This window comes from Vulpes vulpes, chromosome 4, assembly GCF_048418805.1.
Source record: "Vulpes vulpes isolate BD-2025 chromosome 4, VulVul3, whole genome shotgun sequence".
Classification (NCBI taxonomy): domain Eukaryota; kingdom Metazoa; phylum Chordata; class Mammalia; order Carnivora; family Canidae; genus Vulpes; species Vulpes vulpes.
The window spans coordinates 106,529,954-106,549,212 of record NC_132783.1 but is presented as its reverse complement, the minus strand read 5'-3'; the positions used below and the strand labels follow the sequence as shown (position 1 = coordinate 106,549,212).

At 36.2% G+C, this 19,259-nt stretch overlaps 1 protein-coding gene and 1 pseudogene across 3 annotated transcripts in view; both read left to right on the top strand.

The window, feature by feature from the left end:
* HMMR (hyaluronan mediated motility receptor) overlaps positions 1–19,259 on the top strand; it is a 59,464-nt gene that overhangs the window by 5,236 nt on the left and 34,969 nt on the right. For all 3 annotated transcript variants that reach the window (XR_012001192.1, XM_072756692.1, XM_072756693.1), the window contains exons 2-10: positions 841–939; positions 1,403–1,482; positions 4,736–4,783; positions 10,394–10,582; positions 12,668–12,754; positions 12,842–12,942; positions 14,998–15,072; positions 15,188–15,366; positions 16,032–16,180. Coding sequence is in view for 2 of the 3 variants with exons in the window: in XM_072756692.1 (XP_072612793.1) it covers positions 841–939; positions 1,403–1,482; positions 4,736–4,783; positions 10,394–10,582; positions 12,668–12,754; positions 12,842–12,942; positions 14,998–15,072; positions 15,188–15,366; positions 16,032–16,180 (1,007 nt within the window). In the remaining variant the exon portion in view is untranslated. The remainder of the gene's footprint in view (positions 1–840; positions 940–1,402; positions 1,483–4,735; positions 4,784–10,393; positions 10,583–12,667; positions 12,755–12,841; positions 12,943–14,997; positions 15,073–15,187; positions 15,367–16,031; positions 16,181–19,259) is intronic.
* On the top strand, positions 5,321–6,256 carry LOC140598655 (small ribosomal subunit protein uS5 pseudogene; annotated as a pseudogene).

Below are 19,259 nucleotides of genomic sequence, written 5' to 3'. Positions count from 1 at the left end.
ATAAATAAAATCTTTTTTAAACAATTAAAAATAAAGCTATGCATAAACACTCTGAAATGCCTTCACTTTGAGACTCCAGTTAAGTGAGGTTATACTGTATAAATTTCTGGATCATAAAACTATTGTCTAGTATAATTTGTACTTTGTGTAACATTGCTTTTATAAATTTTCTGATGCATCAATATTAGCCAGAGATGGATTATCACTATAAATTTTTATTCCAGACTAAACCTTGAGAGCTAGACTTTTTAGTTGCTTCATTTCTAGAAACTGATGGCAGTTACCTCAGTGACTCAGAGTTGATTTGAAATATTTCTTTTTAAAAAAAGATTTTATTTATTCATGACAGAGACAGAGAGAGACAGAAAGAGAGAGGCAGAGACATAGGCAGAGAGAGAAGCAGGCTGCATGCAGGAAGCCCATGTGGGACTCGATCCCGGGTCTCCAGGATCACGCCCTGAGCCAAAGGTAGACGCTCAACCCCTGAGCCACCTCGGTGTCCCCAAAATATTTTTTTTTCTTATATTCAGTCCTTAATAACAAAGCCATGTGGCTTGATCTTACATGATGTTTATCTCAAGACTGTCTTTGCTGTTTTGTTCAGTTGCCTCTGTTCCTTTGATTCATTGAGATAAAGAACATTTGGGAAGATAATGATTTTTTTTTTTTTTTTGCTGAGAGGCCTGTTTTGTAATATCAAACGGATGCTATTTTTATATTTGAAAAAATAAATGGTTTGCTAATGGCATTTTATGTGGGTATGTATTTACTATGACATGTTTTTTAATTTAAGATCATAATAACATTAGATGAGACATTAATGTGCTATATTTCCTTTAGGTTGTGCACCGTCTCCAGGTGCTTATGATGTTAAAACTTCAGAAGTATTAAAAGGACCAGTATCATTTCAGAAATCACAAAGATTTAAAAAACAAAAAGGTAATGGAATACAAAATAAAATAATGGTTATTTGATCTCATAAATTTTAAAGTTATGAATAACAGTACTTAAATTAGAAGTTACTATAGTATTTCCAAAAATGTGAAGCTATAGTTATATTTAAATTTTCTTACTTGATGAATTTACAAAAGAGTCAACTACATAATAATGCTTTGATCATCCCACTATTGCATAACCAATAAAATTAAGTAAGATACTGACACAGATACATCATTTCTCTTGGTAATCACCTTAACCTTCTGTCAGGGAATAGTAGGAAAATCAGAAAAGGGTTGGTTGTGTTAATACTATTGTGCAACTAATTGTTTGGACATGTACAGTCAAGAATGGAACTTTATACTTCTTCACTAATAATAACAATAAGAAATTTGGAAATTAGGTTTTGTCTATGTTTCAAGTGTGTAAGCACCAACCAAGATCTGTACAATCTATTTTATTGTAGAGTCTCAACAAAATCTTAATGTTGACAGAGATACTACCTTGCCTGCTTCAGCAAGAAAAGTTAAGACTTTGGGATTAAAGGTGAGGAATTCTGATATTCTGTCTGGTTTATCACCTAAATCATGAAAACATTTCTGAAAGGTATTTTATTTGACTATAATGGATTACGTGTATAAATTAAGGTTGTAAATCTATAAATTAATAAAAAATATTATCATTAGGACTCTACCAAGATTTATATTTCTGCCTGCGTCATTACTAAATAAACCATGCCTATAATTCAGAATTACAAAATAGTCTCCACTTCTCAGTCATTTCTATCTAGATGAATTGTCTCACACCTAATAAGCCTTTAAAAAGTATGCAATGCTTTGATTTGGTAGTTACTGTCATTTGCATTGTTTGGTGGTGTTTGTGCAGAGGGGTAAGTATTGGTGAAGAAAAAGGGGAAAAAAATGCATTCTAATGCCTAAAAGAGATGTGCTGCTCAGAAACTACCAAGGAGTGGTGAGAGATTAAATTATTCAGATATTAATTTATGCTACATGTTATTATTGTTTCCATTAGTTTTTAAAGCAAGTTGTAGTTTCTTTCTTTCTTTTTTTTTTTTTTTTTTTTTAAGTTGTAGTTTCTTAAGTTGCAAGAAGTGATTTGTTAATGTTGAAAAGATGCAGAGTTGGGAAACCAAGGCTGTAGATTAAGCTCATTCATTTGTTTACCAATTATCTAAGTCTCTTGTTTTATAATATAGGGTTTCATTATACATTATGGAAGTGACCAGCCACATGTGGCTATTGACCACTTGAAAGTGAGAGCTAAGTTTTTAGTATTATTTAATTTTAATTAATATATTTTTAAAAACTGATACTTGACTCTTTGGTTGGAAAATGTAAATGTTTTTTGAAACATCTTGGGTATGTGAATCTACTTTTTCATCCATGTTTCATGAAATCTAAATATAGATAGCTATTTCTCTTTTAGCTTTTTTTTTTTAAGTGTTCTCCACACCTAGAGTAGCAGCATGGAGCCCAATGTGGGGCATGAACTCACAAACCTGAGATCATGACTCAAGCTGAGATCATGAGTCAGTTGTTTAACCAGCTGAGCCACCCAGGCGCCCCATAGATAGCTATTTCTGATGAAACTTTAGCATCTGAATTAAGATGTGCTGCAAGAGTAAATAAAATACAGAGCAAAGTTTGAAGACAGTACAAAACATATAAAATATCTCATAATAATTTTATGCTAATGACTTTTAAAATAATACTTTTTACTTTTATAGTAAAGTAAAAATATTAAATATATATTTATTATATCATTAAATATACATTTGTAAAAAAAAATAAAAATAAATAAATATACATTTGTATATTATTTATATATTTGTGATATATTAGTATATATTAATATAATTTTACATAATTATACATTATTTATCATAATAAATGTGTTTATTATTATATAATTAAATATATTACTAAAATTTTTACTTTCTAATATGACTACTAGAGGAGTGCCTGGCTGGCTCAGAAGAACATGTGACTCTTAGTCTTGGGGTCATGCATTTGAGCCCCACATCAGGTATAGAGATTACTTAAAGAAACTTAAAGAAATATATATGACTACTAGAAAATTTGAAAATACATATATGGTTTGTGATGTATTTTTATTGGGCAGCACTGATATAGACAGGCTTTTCTTACACATTGTTTTAAATATATATACAATGGAATATTATTCAGCCATAAAAAGAAATGAAATCTTGCTGTTTGCCATAACATGAACAGAGCTAAAGAGTGATTTCACTCATAAGTGGAATTTAAAAAATAAATATTAATAAAGGGAAAAAAGAGAGACAAACCAAGAAATAGTCTCTTACCTCTAGAGAACAAACTGATGGTTACCAGAGAGGAGGTCGGTGGGGGGGATGGGTGAAATAGGTGATAGAGATTAAGGAGAGCACTTGTCTTGATGAGCACCACGTCTGTATGGAAGTGTCAAGTTACTATATTGTATACCTGAAACTAATATTACACTGTATATTAACTATACTCAAAATTAAAATAAAATAATTTTGTAGTTGATTTAAATTTCTTAACTTGAATTCTAAAATTGACTTGAGTTCTAAAATTTTGAATTAATTACAGAACTCTTAGAAAGCTAAATTACGTACATGTTTGTATAAAACCCCTAAATAATAGGCTTTCCTTGATAGAAAATGCCAGCATGTGGGAAATTAATAAATATGAGACTGATGTAGCTTCCCCTAACTTAGAAGCACATAAAACAGGTTGTATTCAATATGTTTATATATTTTCTTCCATTTTAGGTGGAAAGGTAGATATTCTGGTTAAGGCCATTATGTCAAGAAGGCTGTTGGATATTGGATATAAAAATACATAGAGCAAAAATTATAGGTCTTTTTAAGAATAAAAGCAATAGGGCAGCCCCGGTGGCGCAGCGGTTTAGCGCCGCCTGCAGCCCAAGGTGTGATCCTGGAGACCCGGGATTGAGTCCCACGTCAGGCTCTCTGCATGGAGCCTGCTTCTCCCTCTGCCTGTGTCTCTGCCTCTCATTCTCTCTCTGTGTCTCTATGAATAAATAAATAAAATCTTTAAAAAAAAAAAAGAATAAAAGCAATAAGTAGATTAGAATCAGCTTACACCATTTTAATGTTTATGTCTTTTCATCTGTAGTTTTTTTGTTGTTGTTGTTGTTGTTTTTTTTTTTTTCCTTTTTTGGGGTATCAAAGTTTATTTCTCTTCATGAGATTCTTTTCTTTCTGGGATAGCATAATTAAATATTCAAAATGTATTTCTGTATAAAATTAGAAAGAAGGCACTCAGTAGTTTTATTTCTAAAGCTCCACTTGTTATTTTCCCTGAACTTACTAGGAAAAGCCTAATAATTTATTGCGGTCAAAACTTAAACCTGAAATATTTTAAGATTTAAAGAACCTTTTCCTTCTTTTACCAGACAAGTCTCCTATAAAATGTTTAATAGGCTCAATAAAATGTTTAAAATGGAAATTGTTTGGTGAGGAACTTCCCTCTACTTGCTAGATGGGATGCTGCCTGATTCATGAATCACTTAATAAAGCCAATTAGATCTTCAAGGAAAGAAAAGAAAGGGGTGCCTGGCTGACCCAGTCAGTAGAACATAAGACTCTTGATCTTGGGATTCTGAGTTCAAGCTCCACATTGGGGGATAGAGTTTACTGAAAGAAAGAATGAAAAGAAAGAAATTAAACTTTAATATTTTTATAACTAAAAATCGAATTTGACTGTGATATTTGTGACACATATTTATCTCTGTTTTTTGACTTCTTAAATAGAAGGAATCTCAAAAGAATGATAAAGATTTGAAGATACTAGAAAAAGAGGTAAGCAATGCTTTCAACTTAGTTGAAAAATAAATGTGCTATAAAATGGAAAGAGTTACTTAAAGTTAAGAGACAGAGATTCTGTTGCAGTTTGGCAAGTTCTGTTGCAATTGTGTTGCAGATGGTAAAGCAGACCATGGGGACCAGTGGGGGCCAGGTAACTGTTCCTTAACTTTGTTAGATACCATGTTGCAGAACATGGTTGTCAGTGTGGTATGCTGGCAAAGTCAAGTTTTAGCAAACTGAGGGGCAGATTCAGGATAACCCTCTTCATGAAAAATTGGTAACTGAAAATTAATGTGTTGGCTTATCACAGTTATGCATAAGTCAAATATTTACATTTACTCATTGCATGCTAACCTGCAGATAGTGATTAGCTAGAGAATTTCTTAATGGACATGAAATCCCAACAGGTTAGTTCAATTATGACAGTTGTGTTGACCTGACACACCTTCTGTACTATATATAGATATATGTATGCCCTATTCAAGGATAAAATGGAGCTAGAGGGTGAACCTAGAACTGTCCTGTCCAATATTAGCCACTCACCACTCGAGACTATTTAAATCCAGTAAAATTAAGAACTCAATTTTTCAACTGCACTAGTCACATTTTAAATGTGCACTAGGGCTGCTTCTCTGAGAGAACACGAAATGGTGAATGGTGCTTGTGTTGCGTCAGGGCTTGGGAGCCTGGGAATGGGAGGCAGGGGCGGCTTTCTCTGAGGCTTTGGCAGCAGCATCTGGGGCCAGGGCCGAGGTCTCAGAGCTTTTGGAGGCATTCACAGGACAAGGAGTGGACCCCCATCACGAAGCTGGGCTGCCTGGTCAAGGACAAGAAGATCAAGTCCCTGAAGGAGATCTGTCTCTTTTCCCTACCCATCACGGAATCTGAGATCATTGACTTCTTTCTGGGGGCATTCCTCAAGGATGAGGTTTTGAAAATCATGCCTGTGCAAAAGCACACCTGTACCAGCCAGCAGACCAGATTCAAGGCATTTGTTGCCATGGGAGATTACAATGGACATGTTGGTCTGGGTATCAAGTGCCCCTAAGAAGTAGCCATTGTCATCCATAGGGCCACCATCCTGAAGCTTTCCATCATCCCCCCACAGCAAGGCTACTGGAAGAACAAGATTGGCAAGCCCCACAATATGCCATGCAAGGTTATTGGCTTCTGTGGCTCTGTGCTGATGCATCTCATCCCTGCTCTCAGAGGCACTGGCATTGTCTCAGCCCCTGTGCCCAAGAAGCAACTACTGATGATGGCTGGTATTGATGACTGCTACACCTCCACCAGGGGCTACACTGCCACTCAGAGGAACTTTGCCAATGCTGTTTTTGATGCTATCTCCAAGACCTAGAACTATCTCACCCCTGACCTCTGGAAAGAGATGGTGTTCATCAAGTCTCCCTATCAGGAATTCACTGACCATCTTGTAAAGACCCATCTTGTAAAGATCGTTAAATAAATAAGTAAACCTAACTCACATGTAGGCATTGCAGTGAGTGATACCATACAATTCCACCATGGCAGAAGTCTCTACTGAGCAAAGGTGACTAAAGAACCCACTTACTGGGGCGCCTGGGTGACTCAGTTAGTTGAGCATCCAACTCTTGGTTTTGGCTTGGGTCATATCAGTCATGGGATCAAACTCGGTGTTGTTATCAAAACAAAAAAAACAAACTCGGTGTTGGGCTTCACACTCAATGTGGAATCTGTTTGAGATTCTCTCCGTCTCCTTCTGCCCCTGCCCCATTCTCAAAATAAATAAAATTAATTTAATTTAATTTAAAAAAAGAAGAATCCACTTACTTCCTAGGCATGAGTAAGATAGTCTCTGCCGACTTTGCTTTCCTGGCAGTCTTTTTTCTGTTTCCAATGTTGACCAACTCTGTTTAGTGTACATATGCTTTTGACATATTAAAACCTTCCATTGATTACAGTAAAATGTTGGTTTAGGACCAAGAATGTATCAAGCTAACCTTTCAAATCTCTGCCCTGGTTGCTCTGATTCTTTTAGTATTTAATTATATTGGCCATCATTTTGTTAAGGACACATGCCTACAATATAGGGGTTAATACTTAGAGAGATGTGATAGCTGAGTCTCAGAGAGATAGCTGGTAAGTGAGTGGCAGTGCCACAATTAGAACTGGTAATTTGTGTTAGTTTCTTAATCTTTTAGAATAGAGATTTTAGATAAATACAGCTCTATTTTATTTAAACCCCACAGGATTTATAGTTTGTTTAAATTGAATTAATTATCAACATTTAGTGAATCGTGGGTGGCTTAGTGATTGAGCATCTCCCTTCGGCCCAGGGTGTCCTGGGATCAAGTCGCACATCGGGCTCCCTGCATGGATCTGGCTTCTCTCTCTGCCTGTGTCTCTGCCTCTCTGTGTCTCTCATGAATAAATAAAGTCTTTAAATAATAATAATTATCAACATTTAAAAGTAGAATTTCATGCAAAACAGTCAGATTTCTGGCTTTGTTGAGAAGTCAGAAGTTCTGACAACACTCTCTCCATATTCCCTTCCAGGGCAACAATCCACTAGGACCATGCAGAACTGCCTCCTTTAAACTCCATGTCTGCTTTTCAGTCCTCACCTGGCTCTCTGTCCTTTATATTATCTGCTTGGCCATGTAGGCATTCGAGGGTACAAACCCTTCTTTTGTAGCCTTACCTTCTTTAATTGCAAAAGCATGATATAAATCTCAGTATTCTATTTTCTACTTTTGTTTTAAGATTTTATTTATTTATTCATGAGAAACACAGAGGAGAGAGACAGACAGAAACACAGGCAGAGGGAGAAGCAGGCTCCATGCAGGGAGCCTGACATGGGACTCAATCCTGGGTCTCCAGGATCACGCCCTGGGCTGAAGGCGGCGCTAAACCTCTGAGCCACCCACGCTGCCACTACTTTTTGTTTTTTTTGTTTTTTTTTTTTTTAAGATTTTTATTTATCCATTCATGAGAGACACAGAGAGAAGCAGAGAGGCATAGGCAGGGACATAGGCAGAGGGAAGCAGGCTCCCCACGGGGAACCCAATGAGGGACTCGATCCCAGAACCCCAGGATCATGACCTGAACAGTAGGCAGACACTCAGCCACTGAACCACCCAGGTGCCCCTCTTTTTTCTATTTTATAACACTATGCTATAAACATTAGTTGTAAATCAATAATATAAGTATAAATCTTCTGGTAAGGAAACTTAAAGCTCATTCAATCCCTCACATCTATTTCATAGCCATCTATATATAAATGACGTTTGCTACATTTTTAGTTAAACAATTTTGGCTAAAAAAAATACCAAGATTAGTATCAATACAATGCCAATAAGGAAGAGTAGAACATACCTCATGCGACTTAATACAGGTATGCTTTCCTGATACTTTTATGCCTAACAAATAATCTATTTTGGTAAATGCTTTATGTGTACTAGAAAGTATTTGCACTTCTTGATATAGTTTAAAGATGTCAGTTCAATATGGTTAAAAGTTTTGTTCAGATCCTTATCTGAACTGATATTTTTTTTTGTCTAGTTTTCCTATTAGCTAGTAAGGAAAGTATTTTCACATTTCCAGCTTTATGGATTACTCCATTTATCTTCTTAATTCTGTCATTTTTTGCTTTATATATTTTGAAGTTATATTAAGAGCACAACAAATTTAAGATTGTCTTCCTCTTGAAATGACCTTTTCATTATAAAATTCCCTCTTTATTACTAGTAATACTTTCTGCCTTAAAAGTTTACCTTATATGATATTAATATAGCCATCTCAGCTTTCTTTTTTTTTTTTTAATGTTTTTTTTTTTTTAATTTTTTATTTATTTATGATAGTCACAGAGAGAGATAGAGAGAGAGGCAAAGACACAGGCAGAGGGAGAAGCAGGCTCCATGCACCGGGAGCCCGACGTGGGATTTGATCCCGGGTCTCCAGGATCGCGCCCTGGGCCAAAGGCAGGCGCCAAATCGCTGCGCCACCCAGGGATCCCAAGCTTTCTTTTAATATTTACATGGTAAATCTTTCCTGATCCCTTTATTATCAGTCTGTCCATGTCCTTATATTAAAGTACATAGTTTGGGGCACCTGGATGGCTCAGTTGGTTAAGCATCTGCCATCGGCTCAGATCATGATCCCAGGTTCCTGCTCCTCAGGGAGCCTGCTTTTCCCTCTCCCTCTGCCTGCTACTCCCCCACTTGTGCTTGCGCACTCTTGCTCTCTCTCTATCAAATTAAAAAAAAAAAAAATTTTTAAGTGCATGCTTTGTAAATATCTGCGATCATTTTTGTTCAGCCTAAAGCACTGTAGTACTTTTTATTCTGCACCCCTACTGCTGGCAAATGCTCTTAGCTGTTCCTTTCTCTTAAAACATCTGTATGTCACCTTCAAATTTAAAACATATTTTCATTGGGAATAGAGTTTAGATTGGCACTTTTCCCCCTGCATTTTAAACAAATTATTTCATTGTCTCCTGGCTTCCACATTTTCTGTTGTCAGATATGTGGCCAGGGAGGGGCACATTTTGTTTTTATTTGTTTAAGTAGACTCCATGCCCAATGGAGCCCAACTCAAGGTTTGAACCCATGACCATGAGATTGAAACCAAGAGTTGGATGCTTAACTGACTAATCCATGCAGGCGCCCCAGATATGTGATTTGATACTGGTTTTAGTTTTGATCTGTTAATTTTAACAGGAGTGATGGCTTACTGATCATTCGTACTGGAGTACTTATAACATCCTACCCAGAAATTCCATTATGCCTTCTTGAAATGAAGAGAACACTTAGCATTTCAAACAATAATTTTTTATAAGATTTTATTTATTTGAGAGAGCGAGAGAGATCACAAACAGGGAGGGGCAAAGGGGGAAGGGAGAAGCAGACTCCCCACTGAGCAAGGAGCACATGATCATGACCTGAGCTAAGGCAGATGCTTAACTGACTGCCCCTCAAACTATAATTTGAGTTCATATAACTAGAGAAAAAAAGAATTTGTATAGGTAGAAATACCTTAAAAGTGAATAGTTTAATTACACTTGGAAGATTACAAGCAATTAAAATCCTCTCTTTGGATGCCGGGATGGCTCAGTCAGAGGAATGGGTCTCTTGATCTCAGGGTTGTGATTTCGAGCCACACATTGGTGTAGAGAGTACTTAGTAATAAAATCTTGAAAAAAAAAAATCCTCACTGGGCAGCTGGGTGGCTCAGATGGTTAAGCATCTGCCTTTACCTTCGTTCATAATCCCAGAGTCCTGGGATTAGGCCCCACATCGGGCTCCCTGCTCAGTGGGGAGCCTGCTTCTCCCTCTTCCTCTATTCCTTCCTCTCTTGTGCTCTCTCTCTCTCTCAAATAAACAAAAATAAAATATTTTTAAAAATAACATTTTAAAACTAAGCCCTCTCTTCTTAAACTGCTTACAGATTTTTTTAACGCTTATAGATTTTTAAGACATAAATACGACTGTACAAACAGTAAAATCAGAATATCTAAGAGCATCATGTCACAGAGGTTTTTCTAGAATTTTAATGTTTTCATATCAATAGTATATAGTTAAGTCAGTACTGTATTGGTGAATCATTCATCACTTTGTTTCTTTCCAGATTCGTGTTCTTGTGCAAGAACGTGGTGCTCAGGACAAGCAGATCCAAGATCTGGAAGCTGAGTTGGAGAAGGTGGAGGCCAAGCTAAATGCTGCAGTCAGGGAGAAAACATCTCTCTCCGCAAGTAATGCTTCACTAGAAAAACAGCTTGTTGAGTTAACTAGATCTAATGAGCTACTTAAATCAAAGGTATTTGAACCTGATAATAATATTTATAAATGAATAAAGTAGAAACATGTTGGTTTTTTTCTTATATAGTTGTTAGGGAATTTTAGGCTCTAGGTTGGTCTTTTTCCTTCACCCAGTATAGCTTAAATGTTAAGCTGCTTCCAGGAAGAATTATTATTGTCTTTTTTATTATGGTACCTGACACATAAGAGGTGATAAACAAGTTACTTTTGTTTTAATGTCTGATGTTTTCTCACCCTTCTTCAAAGTCACCCCCAGTAAATAAGTAAAACTTGTAGAATATACATCTAGGGCAGCCTGGGTAGCTCAGCGGTTTAGCGCCACCTTCAGCCCGGGGTGTGATCCTGGAGACCCGGGATCGAGTCCCACATTGGGGTCCCTGCATGGAGCCTGCTTCTCCTTCTGCCTATGTCTCTGCCTCTCTCTCTCTCTCTGTGTGTGTGTCTCTCATGAATAAATAAATAAAATCTTAAAAAAAAAAAAAAAAAAAAAAGAGGGATCCCTGGGTGGTGCAGCGGTTTAGCGCCTGCCTTTGGCCCAAGGCGCGATCCTGGAGACCCGGGATCGAATCCCACGTCGGGCTCCCGGTGCATGGAGCCTGCTTCTCCGTCTGCCTATGTCTCTGCCTCTCTCTCTCTCTCTCTCTGTGACTATCATAAAAAATAAAAAAAAAAAAAAAAGAATATACATCTAGAAGTCACTTTAAAGATCTTTTTCGGGCAGCCCGGGTAGCTCAGCGGTTTAGCACTGCATTCAGCCCAGGGCGTGATGGAGATCCAGGATCAAGTCCCACGTTGGGCTCCCTGCATGGAGCCTACTTCTCCCTCTGCTTGTGTCTCTGCCTCTCTCTCTCTGTGTCTCTTGTGAATAAATAGAATATTTAAAAAGAGAAGGAAGGAAGGAAGGAAGGAAGGAAGGAAGGAAGGAAGGAAGGAAGGAAGGAAGGAAGGAAGGAAGGAAAAGAAAGAAGAAAAGAAAAAAGAAAAAGAAAAGAAAAGAAAAAGATAGATAGATCTTTCTCTGGGGGTGCCTGGGTGCCTCAGTTGGTTAAGCATCTGCCTTTGGCTCAGGTCATGATCTCAGGGTCCTGGGATCAAGCCTCACATTGGGCTCCCTGCTCAGCAGGAAGTCTGCTTATCCCTCTCCTGCCCCCTCTCCTGCTCTCTCTGCCTTTCCCCCTGCTCATGCTCTCTTTCATTCTCTCTCAATAAAAACTTTTTTTAAAAATCTTTCTCTCAAATAAATAATAGCATAACATCAGGCTTCCATCTCAAATCCTTTTGGAAATGAAGTGGGAAATCAATAAATTTGTGGATTAAACATGTTTAATAGATAAATTTCATTTATTAATATTATTAGTATTATGTTATTACTAATAGATCTTAAAGGATATAATATGGTCATCTGCTTAGTCAGAAGTAGAAGGAGGCTATAAATCACTGTTCAGTTTAATAACAGTCATTTATTGAGGGCCTGTAATGTGCTGAGCTCTTTGATTACAAGGGGAACAAGAGTGCATAAGAATCAAGCATGGGGAAGGGAGCAGATTCCTAGGCCCCACCAAGGGAAATTCTGATTTAGTAGGCCTGGGATGAATCTTGTACTCTACATATTTCAAAATAGACCAGGCAATTCAGATGCATTTTGTTAAACAAGCACACTTTACAGAATCTTCTCCAAGGAGCTTGGTTTAGAGGTTTGCAGTAGACTCTTCAGCATGTAGAGGTAGACAACCCAAGCAGCTTTCAAAAATAAATCAGAAAGAGGTGCTTGTATATCTCAGTCAGTAGAGCGTGTAACCCTTGATCTCGGGGTCATGAGTTAGAGACCCACATTGGGTGGAGATTACTTAAAAATAAAACCCTCAAAAAAAATTAAAGAAATAAACCAGAAAGTCACATTCATCAAAATGAGGGACAAGAACATTAGCCGTGTAAAATCCTGGTGTGGTCAAAGTCTAAATTCTCTACGAGAATATAATGTTGGTAAATAATAGTCCCAGTAATAGAACAATCAATATTTCTGTGATTTCTATATAGGACCTAGTAGAAAATATTTTTGAATTTTTTTGTTTATTTTACTTAGTTTTCTGAAGATAATAACCAGAAGACTATGAGAATTCTAAGCCTCGAGTTAATGAAACTTAGAAACAAAAGAGAAACAAAGATGAGGGTGAGTGATGTCTTTGGTGAGTATGTTATTTCTGGATCTGGGGATCTGAACAATTTCTCATTTCCTAAAATATACTTCTGTTGGTAGAATATGATGGCTAAACAGGAAGGCATGGAAGTGAAGCTGCAGGTCACTCAGAAGAATCTGGAGGAGTCTCAGGGGAAAATAGCACAACTTGAGGGGAAACTGTGAGTGACTAAAATAAAAAGGAAATTATTAAGTGTGACTAATTCTTGACTTACCTCTCTCACCCCACTCTTGTTTATGTAGAGTTAACCGTCCTTCATGCTTGTCTTACTACTCCCTGCTTGCCCTGTTTTTCTCTTCAACTGAGCTCTGATGATTCCCAGCATTTTACGCTGAAAAGATGGAAGAATGTTTTAATTTTGTCCATCTTCTATATAAATGATGAGGAAAGGCCTCATAATCTTTGTTGTAACACCGTCTTATGGAGATGGTAGACCAAAATGGAGGAATATTGATTAGTATAGGAAGCTGTGATTAATGCACAATCCTAGCCTTCTTTTTATTACTGAGCTATAATTACATAAGTATTCAGTTTGATGACTTTTGACAATTGTATTTGTATTCATCACCCGAATAAGATCAAGAACATTGACATCCTCCCAGAAAATTTTTTTCCGCTCCTTCCTGCTCCCCTGCTCTTCCCTTACTGTGATGTCCCCCAATCTCTGAAACCACTTTCTACTTCCATCATCATAATTAGTTAGGCATTTTGGGGATGTTTATCACAGTATGTGTGTGTATGTCTCTGTTTAACATAATATTTTTGGCATATATCTATACTGTTGTATTATAATTTGTTCCTCTATTTCTGAGTATTTCTGAATATCTGCCTGAATATACCTCCATTTGTTTACTATTTCTCTGTTGAAAATTATTTGGGTTTCCAGTTTCTGACTGTTGTGAATAAGACTGCTATGTATCTCTTTTTGTAGATACCAATTTTTACTTTTCAAGAAATAAACATTTAGGATTGGAATTCCTAGGTCAAAGGGTAGTATAGTATATGTATAATGTGTTTAAAAAAAAAAAAAAAAAAAAACTCATAAGTGAGGGTGCACCTGGGTTAAGCCACTGCCTTCATCTCAGATCATGATCCCGTGGTCCTGGGATCGAACCCCACATTGGACTCCCTCCTCAGTGGGGAGCCTGCTTCTCCCTCTTCCTCTGCTCCTCCTGCTTGTGCTCTCCCTCCCTCTCTCCCTCTCCCTGTCTTACTTTCTCCTCTCTCTGCCAAATAAAATCTTGAAAAAAAAGAAAACCTCAGAAGTGGTTGTTCCATTTTATAGTCCCACTTAGCAATGTGTGATCGTTCTAGTTGTTCCCTATCCTCTCCAAAGTTTGATATTGTCAATCTATTTGATTTTAGTCTTTCTACTAAGGAGAAAGTAGTGTCTCATTTGTAATTTTGTTAGTATAAGGGTCGAGCTTCTCTTTCTGTGCTCATTGATCATTCATGTGTATCCTTTTGTGAGGTGTCTATTTAAGTTTCTTGCTCATTTTTAAAATTGAGTTGTTTGGAGGAAGTACAACTCCTGAGTAACTGAAGAAAAGGCAACCTGAATCAAAGGCATTATAGCACACAAAATAGCATTTTGTATGTGTGGTGTATAGGAAAGCTACAAGAAAGATCATTTCTAACACTCAGGATGTTATAGGTAATAATTCTTATCATCATAGCCCTTTTATCAGAATTTATTTGGAAAGCTTAAAAAAAAATTTCAAAGACTATTTGTATATTTTAAATTGTCAACTTGAGTGGTCACGTAAAGTAATGGTTAAGAATTTGGATTCAGTAGTTGAGCGTGCAACTCTTGATCTCAAAGTTTTAAGTTCAAGCCAAGCCCCACATTGGATGCAGAGATTATTTTAAAATAAAATCTATAGGGGTGCCTGGGTAGTTCAGTGACTTGAGCATCTGCCCTCAGCTCAGGTCATAATCCTGGGGTCCTGAGATCAAGCCCTGCTTCTCCCTCTTCTTCTGTTCCTCCTGCTTGTGCTCTCCCCCTCTCTCACTCTATCCCAAATCAATAAATAAATTCTTTAAAAATAAAAAATAATAATAAAATAAAAATAAAATCTTTTTTAAAAAACCACACACATTTTTAAAAAAAGGAAATTTGGACTCTAGAGACAGCCTATCTGATATGGCAGTATTTGGTACAGATTAAGCATTGTGTGTGATTATTGTATGTATTGATATATGCAATTTTTTTCAGTGTTTCAATAGAGAAGGAAAAGACTGATGAAAAATCTGAAACAGAAAAACTCTTAGAATACATCGAAGAAATTAGGTAATATGAATAGTAGTTTTTCATTGGACCTTGATTAGTGATGAATACATCATTTTCAGTTAATTTTCCCTGTGCCTAAATTATGTGCTCTTCAAAATAATTTATTTTAATGCAGTTGTGCATCAGATCAAGTGGAGAAATACAAGCTAGATATTGCCCAATTAGAAGAAAATTTGAAAGAGAAGAATCATGAAGTTGTAAGCCTTAAGCAGTCTCTTGAGGAAAATGTTGTTTTACTTTCTAAACAAGTAGAAGACCTGAATGCTAAGTGTCAGCTACTCGAAAAAGAAAAAGGTATTTAGATAAGTAATATGTACAATATTTAAGGAAAGTAATGGTATATTAAAACAACTTTTTTTTAGTAATTATGTAAACATATGAATCCTGTTCTCTGAGAATTTTTATCTTTTATAATATTTGTTCTCTGTTTGTTTCAATATATTGCTTGTCTTCATTGAAATATATACAATGGGGCACCCCCGGTGGCACAGCGATTTAGTGCCACCTGCAGCCCGGGGTATGATCCTGGAGACCCGGGATTGAGTCCTTCATCGGGCTCCCTGCGTGGAGCCTCCTTCTCCCTCTGCCTGTATCTCTGCCTCTCCTTCTCTCTCTCTCTCTCTCTCTCTCTCTCTCTCTCTTACTCTCTCTGTGTTTATCTCTATTAGTAAATAAATAAAATCTTAAAAAAAATATATATATATATACAATGGTGCAGTTCTTGACTTCTCCATTGGGTGGCCATTTAAAATGAGAAGATACAGAAACAGGTTTGGAGGTTTTATTACATACTTTAGAATATATTACAAATAGTAAATGATACAAACTTCAGAGTTATGTTTTGGCTTTACTTCTTTGGAAATACTTAATCTGTGTAACATGCTAGTAGCAAAAATGGATATATGGAAATCTGGTTTGTCAAAGTTAGTATCTAATTACAGTATTTTTCACTTTTATAGAAGACCTTGTCAACAGGGATAGAGTACGGGATGAAACTCTAAATTCTGAAATGCAAAACTTAAAGGAGAACCTTATTCTTGAAAAACAGGAACATGAAAAACTACGACAAAAAGAATTACAGACTGATTCACTTCTGCAACAAGAAAAGGTAGTTTGCTACAATATAAAAAAAATATCAACTTGTGCTTATTATATGTCATATATTTCCCAGTGTATCCGAAAACTTCAATTGTATATGTTCTTCTCTCCAACAATTTTATTTTTAGAATTTTATGCTGAATAAATAGTTCTGTCTATGCTGCAAGTTTATCTGCAGAGATGTGTGACCGGATTATTGATAATGTGAAAAAATTATAAGCAATTGATGAACCAAAATAAGAAAATTGTTTAAAAATATTTTCTGATGGGGGATCCCTGGGTGGCTCAGCAATTTAGTGCCTGCCTTTGGCCCAGGGCGCGATCCTGGAGACCTGAGATCGTGTCCCACGTAGGGCTCCCCGCATGGAGCCTGCTTCTCCCTCTGCCTGTGTCCTGCCTCTCTCTCTATCTCTCTCTCTCTCTCTCTCTCCTTCTCTGTGTTTTTCATGAATAAATAAATAAATAATCTTTAAAATATATATATTTTTTCTGATGGAGTGCCTGGCTGGCTCAGTCGCTAGAGCATGTGACTCTTGATCTTGGGGTTGTGAGTTCAAGCCCCCACACTAGGTGTAGAGATTACTTAAAAATAAAATTTAGGGGTGCCTGGATGGCACAGTGGTTGAGAGTCTATCTTTGGCTCAGGTCCTGATCCCGGGGTCCTGGGATCGAGTTCCGCATCAGGCTCCTCACGGGGAGCCTGCTCCTCCCTCTGCCTATGTCTCTGCCTGTTTGTGTGCCTCTTGTGAATAAATAAATAAGATCTTTAATAAGTAAATAAAGGAAATTTTAAAAATATTTATTTTCTGGCACATTCTTTTTTTTTTTTTTTTAAGATTTTTATTTATTCATGAGAGACACATGAAACTGCTGAGCCACCAGGGCTGCCCTTTTCTGGTACATTCTTGTGTTAGATTACTACTTGGACATTTACAGTGATGTTATAAAATAGTGTCTAAATGCATGTGAAACAAAACTGACAATTTTTAAGAATCTAGGTTACATAAAGAATAATTTACATATCAATGAGAAAAACAGTTCACTGAAATAATGGGCATAGGATGAAAATTCATCATTCTCAGATGTAGAAATTCAGATAATCTATACACATGAAAAGATGCTCTTAGTGATAATCAAAGAAATAGAAATAATTGTTTTTCCCTTACAAGATTGGCACAGATTAAAACATTTGATATTATATAGCATGTTAGAGCATAGCAAATAGGTACTAGAATGCACTGATGTGAAATATAACAACTGAAGGAATTAAGTAGATATATATATATACTGACTTGAAGATCTCAACAACTATTTTTAGGATTTATTTTTTTTAAATGACCTTTACATATTTAGTTTCTATCATTTTTAAGTATATAAATGTATAGAAAAACACCAGAAGGCATATATACCAAACTAGTGGTTATCTCTACAATGAGAAACTAAGATTGGGGTGGGCTATAGTCAGAGGCAATTTTCACTTTATTTGGATTCTTTTTTATTTTGTTATTTTTTTTCTGCCATCCGGTCCAGCAACTGTAGTTATTGTTGGCAGACCTTTCAAATGTTTTTTTGTATCTTAGTATCTAAGAAATGTGTCTCTGTACACTTAGAGGAGTGTAAAGGATGGAAAGAATGCTTATTTACAGTGACCATTCTTTTTTAAAGGCATAGAGCCCTGTTTTTATTTTCAATTGACCTACAACAGTATATGTTTTAGCTATACAACGTAACGATTCAATATTCATGTATATTACAAAATTATCACGTGATAATTTCTGTAATATACATGAATATTGAATCGTTACGTTGCTACTAGCTAAAACATATACTGTTGTAGGTCATTGAAAATAAAAACAGGGCTCTATGCCTTTAAAAAAAGAATGGTCACTGTAAAATAAGCATTCTTTCATCCTTTACACTCCTCTACAGTGTACAGAGACACATTACTTAGATACTAAGATACAAAAAAACATTTGAAAGGTCTGCCAACAATAACTACAGTTGCTGGACCGGATGGCAGAAAAAAATAACAAAATAAAAAAGAATCCAAATAAAGTGAAATTGCCTCTGACCTATAGCCCACCCCAATCTTAGTTTCTCATTGTAGAGATAAACACTAGTTTGGTATATATGCCTTCTGGTGTATTTTTTCTATACATTTATATACTTAAAAATGATAGAAACTAAATATGTAATAGGTCATTAAAAAAATAAATCCTAAAAATAGTTGTTGAGATCTTCAAGTCAGCTATATATATATATCTACTTAATTCCTTCAGTTGTTATATTTCACATCAGTGCATTCTAGTACTATTTGCTATGCTCTAACATGCTATATAATATCAAATGTTTTAATCTGCTGCCAATCTTGTAAGGGAAAAACAATTATTTCTATTTCTTTGATTATCACTAAGAGCATCTTATCATGTGTATAGATCTATCTGAATTTCTACATCTGAGAATGATGAATTTTCACTCCCCTATGCCCACTTATTTCAGTGAACTGTTTTTCTCATTGATATGTAAATTATTTCTTTATGTAACCTAGATTCTTAAAAAATTGTCAGTTTTGTTTCACATGCATTTAGACACTATTTTATAACATCACTGTAAACTCGCTCCAAGTAGTAATCTAACACAAGAATGTACCAGAAAAGGCAGCCCTGGTGGCTCAGCAGTTTCATGTGTCTCTCATGAATAAATAAAAATCTTAAAAAAAAAAAAAAAGAATGTGCCAGAAAATAAATATTTTTAAAATTTCCTTTATTTACTTATTAAAGATCTTATTTATTTATTCACAAGCGGCCACACAAACAGGCAGAGACATAGGCAGAGGGAGGAGGCAGGCTCCCCGTGAGGTAGCCTGATGCGGAACTCGATCCCAGGACCCGGGATCAGGACCTGAGCCAAAGATAGACTCTCAACCACTGTGCCATCCAGCACCCCTAAATTTTATTTTTAAGTAATCTCTACACCTAGTGTGGGGGCTTGAAATCACAACCCAAGCTCAAGAGTCACATGCTCTAGCGACTGAGCCAGCCAGGCACTCCATCAGAAAAAAATATATATATTATAAAGATTATTTATTT